This window comes from Solanum verrucosum, unplaced genomic scaffold (genome assembly GCF_900185275.1).
Source record: "Solanum verrucosum unplaced genomic scaffold, falcon-dt-bn FXZP01000103.1, whole genome shotgun sequence".
NCBI classification, from domain to species: Eukaryota; Viridiplantae; Streptophyta; class Magnoliopsida; order Solanales; family Solanaceae; genus Solanum; species Solanum verrucosum.
Window position 1 is genome coordinate 8,420,786 of NW_026020048.1, and position 7,263 is coordinate 8,428,048.

The following is a 7,263-nucleotide window of genomic DNA, read 5'->3' on the forward strand; positions in this document are numbered from 1 at the left end:
ATTCTCAAGGAAAAAGTTTATAGTTTCATATCATAATAACACAAGTTTTGTCTTACAAGAGAAAACAAAACAAGTTAAGCTGCTTAATTCATATAGAATTTGTCATTGGAGGCGTATGTTTAGTTCATAATTCTCGAGTATTACTTAGTTCCTACAAAACTTGTGTTAATCGAGGCATAAATCTAATTTCAAAAGTTATGCTTGTCCACGCACCAGATTTTAAGCACTGGGCGTGAGGTGGGGTGTTAAAGAATGACAAAGTCCCACATTGGTGGTTAATGAGATGGGTGAACTCCTTATAAGACTTCGGCAATCCTCCTCCCTTTGAGCTAGCTTTTGGGGTGTGAGTTAGGTCTAATACCTAATTTAACAATACTTTAAGAAGTTCATGACCCACTAGTTATGCCTTACAAGGCATGATAACTTAGCTCATACAATTTACAGGCGAATACAATATATCTGAAGGCAAATAAAGTGTTTCTAGAAGCGACTTGGACAAAACACATAATTATTGAAACTATTGATACATTAAGTAATTAGGTCCTATACTAGTTTGCTTTATGAAAGTTCCTCATGAATTGATGAATGTATGATTGTCCAAACTTGCTCAATAGGCAATAGCTATTTGGGCCTGAAACGGGTCGAGTCCATATGATTTTTAAATAATTTGACAAACCCCAACTGTTCAACTTATATCATGTTTTAATTACTCTTTGTTCACTTTTATTTGGCACGTCCATTAATTTTTTTTATTTTTGTTAATATAGGTATTTTATCAAATTATCCCATATTAATTCTTCGTTAACGTTGCTTCAAAACTTCTCTCCTGAAATTACTAGAGTTAAAAGGCCTCAAATAAACGTGTTAAAATGAGTTAGTCAAGCATACAACGAGGATCAAAGGAGATCTTGTTAGTTGTTATTGTACTAACTCATAATGAAGGAAGTCATAGAACGATCATAATAATACTACTATCAAGAGTTGAAAGCAAAATGGGTAATGCGTGAGAATTCGATTAATCCACTAATGCCACACTTTATATTTCTATGGGCGTCTACTAAAAATTAAAGGAGCCAGTGGTATAGCCGTAACCAAAAAAATTAAAAACATGAATGAATGCTGTCATGTTTATCTGCCTAATTTCATGATTGGCTTTAAGCCCACTAATAAGAATCTTGCTCCACTATTACTAGCAACTTTCATTTAATGTATAGAATTACAAGAGAGAGAAAAAGAATTCCATTGTTTAGCTATCGTCATCGTACGAATTAACGTAAATATAGTTTATCATTTGGCTACAATCTATTCATGTGTTAGATCTAGGCATAGTACCTGATTATAATATGAGGCTCAGGTGTCATGCTTTCTGCAATAATAGCGTTAGGCGTTAGATATAAATATGATGATGTATATGGTTAAAAATTCACCAACTAAGAAGAATTTAGAATTCATAAATCTCAGGTTTATTTTTGTTTGGGCCCTTGGTCCACGCATGACAACTGAGCCTAGCTAGGCGTGAAGGAGAGTGTTAGAGTGGGTAAAAGTTCTATATTGGTTGGAAATGAATTGCTGATCAATCTCCTTAGATGAACTTGAACAATTCATTAGCTTTTGAGGTTGAATTAAACCATGTACAATATCTTTACAAAATTTATTGGGAGCCCGTAGGTGGAGCTTTGATGGACAGTGAGACAAGTTCTAAATTTTTTTACAACCACATAAATGTTATTATGACGTATTTAATATATTAATTTTTAAAAGTATCAAATTTCTTATAAATGGTCACATCAACTACATTATTTTATTGATATGGTCACTAACGTTGGCACTTGTAGTTGCCCCCTAAAATGTCATTTTCCAGAACGGATTCTCGCAGACAACGGGTCCTAGATCTACATGCTCTACTTAACATCCGTACATTTTCAAATCCTACAGGGTCGAAGAGTTATATAGGTATTAAATTCGGCATAAATATTATTTTCTCTAAATTTCCTTTTGCATTGTTTTATTGCTTTAAATTTTATGCGCTAATTAATTGTACAAAAAATATTGATACAATAATACTACTTAGAAGATATATGGCTGCAAATTACTTTATGTACTAGCATTGATTAGTTATGGGACTAATCCTCTGATATCAAGTTATTAAAAGAACTTTGGTATGTTTATCCTATTAAAAATTGAATTAAGTTTGTACGTGAAGAAACATGATGAGAATATAATAATGTATAAAAATGATAACGGAGGGGATAGTCACACACTCCAACTTGGTGTTCCATTTTTTAACCAATCCCCAACTAACTACAACTTTCAATGGAGAAAGGAAACTGCAGTTATTGCATATTTGAGCCAAGTAAAAAAACACTAAGCAAGTGGACTATATTGACAATTTGTTTCATTCTTCATACTTGGAAAATGGAAAAAATAAAAAGAGAAAAGAAGTGTTAATTAATGACTCTTTTTTTTTTTTTTTTTTTAAATCTTCAAAGTTTGAGAAGTGATTATTTGTGAATTTACCCAATAGTCAAGAAGGTGTGTGAATGAATTTATACTTGAGATTATTAAGAAAAATACTAATATTATATCTAATTTAATCTCAAAAACTAGTTCATAAAAAAATTAGTTCTTTTTAGTGAACAATAAGGTCAAATAAGAGAATGAGCGGCAAGGATCAGCAAGTTCGGTCGTGATGGTGAAAGGTTGAAAAAAACGAAATAGTGAAAAATATAGACAAGAAAAACAAAGTGCAAAATCATTTGGAATGACGGAAGCACATGGTTAACATGTTAAGTGGTGGGGAAAGGTGGAACTTTTAATATCAACAAAAGGGCCACTTTCATTCTACAGCAAAATTAGGTCAGGCTTAAAAAAATAAAGTGGTTAATACACATTCCATCTGTCTCTTTTATCTCCCTTAACTTTCTACTTTTATGTGGTTTATACTATATTTGCGTTAATCATCATACAATCCATAAATCGATACTATACTTGAAAGTTAGTCATAGAGTTTGACATCCCATTAGTGGACTGTTGATTGTTACTATTACTCAATCAATTGATTAGTAATTGAACCATACATGAAGATTATAAATAAATGTAATTTTACCTTACGATTTAAGATAAGATAATGACACACTTCCATGTGATATTAAAGAATTAGACAAAGGTTTGGAATTCAAATTCCAACGTCACTTATTATCAAAAATAAATAAATTATATGCTTGACTAATTAAAATAGAATCAGCTAGCATGCACATGAACATGTATGTTGAAGATACTCGCTACTAGAAAATATGGAATTAGCTATAAAATTTGTCAGTAGTTTTTACTCTCTAGTTAATTCGCGTAAAAAGTTGATCTTAGCTAATTGAATTTTCTTATAATTTATCGCTATTATATTAAAATTGGTATGAATTTTTTGTTGTTTAGCTATGAAATATTGTTTATCCCTAATTCCTTATATTCTAGTAGTAATATTTAAATAAATAAAAATATTTACCTGATTTTTTTGTAGTTGATAATTTTGAATGATTCGCAATTCACTTTATAATCAACCATCATTTGTGTTTTGTATGTGCAGCGTGACTACTAATCAAATATTACTTGCTTTGAACACTTGTCCAAAGGTAAAAGATTTGGTTTTGTAAAAAATGTTTTTTTATTACTACGACCACCGAGTAGACCTCGCATAAATAGAATGATAAAGACAGAACGAATCTGATAGAAGAGGAAATCTTTGAGTGGTAAAAGTAGAATCATGACAAATTTATATTAATAATGTAAAAAATTTGGCATTATTAAAGTTTTTTTAAAAAAAAAATAAAATAAAATCCCAAAGTATCAAACTAGTAATGTAAGTTGATTATATTAAAGCAATCGTTAATTAAACTATAGTAATATTGTAAAGAAATACTTACAACATAACAGCAAGTATCGAAAATATTCGAAATAGTAATGCAAGTTGATTATTTTAAAGCAATCGACTAAACTATGCCGATATAATAGTGTAAAATAAATTTTTTTACAACATCGTTCAGGCAAGTAATGTTATTCATATTAAATTAAGGGAATTAAGCTATATATATTTATATATAGTTTTAGAAAAGAACATTATGAGTATAATTTCATTGTTATCAGTATTCATAGTAGCATATTATTGTTACTCTGCTATTAAGAGTTATCTATTATTATATATCATATTCCCTTAATTTAATGATGCGAAGAATTTATACATGCATTATCAAAACCAAAAACTTAATTTTATTAGTACCAAAAGCCCTGATCTAATATTGAATTACAGGCAAGAATTCAATTATCTCAGTTGCATATGGAGTACAGAGGCGGAGCTAGGTTGGAGTTATTGGGTTCTGACGAACTCAGTAGCTTTATCGTAGACCTTGTATTTGTACTAGAAAATTAAATAAATATATATGTATATTAACTTGTGAACTCCTAACAAAATTGATTGACAGTTCAGTAGTAAAGAACCGTAGAAATGTTTTTCACGCTAAAGTTGTAGCTCCGAACCCCCTTCTATTTTTTAAAAAGAAAATTTAGAATCCCAAACTCTTAATCATGGTTCCGTCTCTGATGATGGAGTATCTTCTCTCTTCTTCTTCTTCTTTTTTGGTCCTTTTCGTTTTAAAATGTGGACTTTATTTTTATATCTAACATCTCTTCTTAAGATTAATTTCATCTACGTCCGAGATTTAGTTTGTATCACAGTTACATCATCCTACTATTTTTTCATCATGATTCATGACCAAAAGCTCATTGACATCTATTACGAAGAGTCTACAAAACTAGAAGTAAAGATAATAAATCGACTCATAAACGGGCAGACATTAATTCGGAACCATGTCATCACTTTGCCACTTTTGTCTTTATCTCATCAATAATAGTTCTGATATTGGTTATTGGCTACAACTAGGGCTGAAAATAAAATATCGAATGAATTGAAATTTTTGGTAATTTGTTATTTATTAACTGGGTATTCGATATAGTATTTGAGAGTAAAATTTCAGAATTATGGTATTTGAGTTTGAGTTTGGTATGAGACATTAATACTATTTGATATTTGTATTTCCCGAATACCGAATTATTTATTTAATGAAAATTATGTATCAACATGTCCATTACTCATTCGTACAAATCAAAAGAAGAAAGTTAAAAATGAACATAAACAACCCAAATACATGTTTTTTAGTTGTAACATTTTTTTAAATATTTTCTTACTTATTGATCTTCTATTATATCGTGACATACAAAAATAGAAATGATTGAAAAAATAATATTGACTTTGTAATATAATCAACTACAACGTCAATACGATATTATCGAATATCATACGAAATTTAATTTATCGATTACCGAATCAAAATTTAATAATCCCACACCAAATACGGAACGGCCACCCCTAGCTTCAACTTGAATCAAAAACAAACTTAACATGCTGTGATATTTACACATTGGGATCAAATCCATACCACTCTGTCAAAAAGTCTTGTGCGTTTAAAAATATCCTTGCACCTTAACTTTTTTCTTTTCTTAGATACAAAAATTATAAAATTTTGTTTGCGCACACTTCACTATTTACTACGATCACCATAAAAGATTTTTTATATACCACATCCAAGCCTCAAAAGAGTAAAAATGTAGTAGAAAATTGCTCATATAAATTTAATTTATATTTACAAGTAAAAAGTACTACGAATTTGAGTGAAAGTTACATCCTCTGCCTCTGCCACTGCCCGTACTGGTGTATGAGGAGGTGGCTTCATTGGAGATGACGGCTGCTGCTGAACCTCAGCAAGTACCTTGTCTGGTCTGGGAGGCTGACATGGACATGGCAATGCTATGAACTTGGGTACTTGATCTCCAGGCATTAACACTGCTGGCATGTCTGAGATTTGGTTTTGCTTACAATTCTGTAAAACAGAGCAACCATAAAATTCAGCAATAGCCCATCACATGACAATTGATTAGACTTTTTTTTAGAATAAAATTTCAAGATAACTAAAAATTGAATAGATTCATATTGCCGATGATCCAACTAATTTGGTAAGAGTGTTTGTAATTGAAATCTTACCATGTATGCTCGTTTAGATTTCAAATATGAAGGGTCTCCGCCGGCCTCGAGATCTGTGCCGTTGGCAATAGATCGACGGAGAGATCGAAGCTTGTCCCAATGGTAGCAACAAGAAAAGATGCCACTCAAGCTGAAAATTATTAGCAATAGAAGCGCAGTTCCGAGAGGGAAGCCAAGTGAAGGCCGCGACGCGTCTGAATGGGACGGTGCATAATTTTGATTCTCCATTGTTCTTTCTGTGCTGATAATAATTCGAATTTTCTCCTTCCAACATACAGTGCAAGAAACAACTTCTGTTTAGAGAGGAAAAAATGCTAAAAAAATATGATAGAAAGTAGTGGTAAATTTGAGAAGAAAATGGAAATACAGAGGACGGACTACAAGGAGAGTTGTGAGGCAGAGCAAGCAGATGGGGCATGAATTTATAAACTGAGAAATGTGTACACAATAAAGGTACACTGTACGGAGGAAGTGCTGGGACCCTTTTGAAGTAATCTTTTCCTCATTGGTAAAAGATTGCTTATTTATTTATTTATGAATGAATGAATAGTTTTTAATTAAGCGTGTTCTATTTTATCAGTATTTTTTACATTGATACTACAAAAGTCCAATATTTGCAAGTAATGATGGCCAAAACTTCAATCATGAAAATAATGACTATAATTTTGCAATTAAAGTCATGGTCAAACACCAATCTATCTGTTTATTTCGTTTTTGTAGTGGAGCATTTGTGCTACACATGCCTTTCACAATTTGTGGTAAAAGGTATTAAACCTCTGCTTCAGGCACGTTTGAGGTTGAAAAAATTACATTCACTATAAGTTCACTACAAGTCTATATGTCAAACATTGTCTAATTTGAAATTTCATAAGATTCGATTAAGAAGTGACAACAAGATGTTAAAATTTCACCTAGAAAAGTGAAAACTTTAGAAAGTTGGTTAAACAAACTTACAAGTTAGCAGTGTGGAAACAAGAAAATGGGAAACGCTGGCAACAGAATGGAATTCCGTAATGTCCTTTTCGATCCATTGCCGGTTCCGCATTAGGAGACTCCGAAATATTTTATTGACCTCAACTTAAGTTAAACATGGAAGAATTCAAGATTTTCACCAAAATAAAATAAAATATAATGATTAAGGTTTGATCTTGAAACGTCACACGGTGAATTTCAAA

General features: G+C 31.3%; 1 protein-coding gene across 1 annotated transcript; it reads right to left on the reverse strand.

Annotated features, from left to right (window-relative positions):
- Positions 1–5,640: 5,640 nt before the first annotated feature.
- LOC125822592 (uncharacterized protein At5g65660-like) lies at positions 5,641–6,481 on the reverse strand. The gene is made up of 2 exons (XM_049502006.1): positions 6,089–6,481; positions 5,641–5,927 (listed from the first exon to the last, which is right to left on the reverse strand). Exons 1-2 carry the CDS (start codon positions 6,314–6,316, stop codon positions 5,691–5,693), a joined length of 465 nt encoding a protein of 154 aa, XP_049357963.1. The 5' UTR covers positions 6,317–6,481; the 3' UTR covers positions 5,641–5,690.
- Between the last annotated feature and the right edge of the window lie 782 nt (positions 6,482–7,263).

Excerpts from the sequence above, each read along its gene's own strand:
- LOC125822592 (XM_049502006.1), bottom strand. The coding sequence starts at position 6,316 with ATGGAGAATCAAAATTATGCACCGTCCCATTCAGACGCGTCGCGGCCT. Across the intron at positions 5,928-6,088 it reads AATCTAAACGAGCATACATG|AATTGTAAGCAAAACCAAAT; the intron begins GTAAGATTTCAA and ends TCTGTTTTACAG.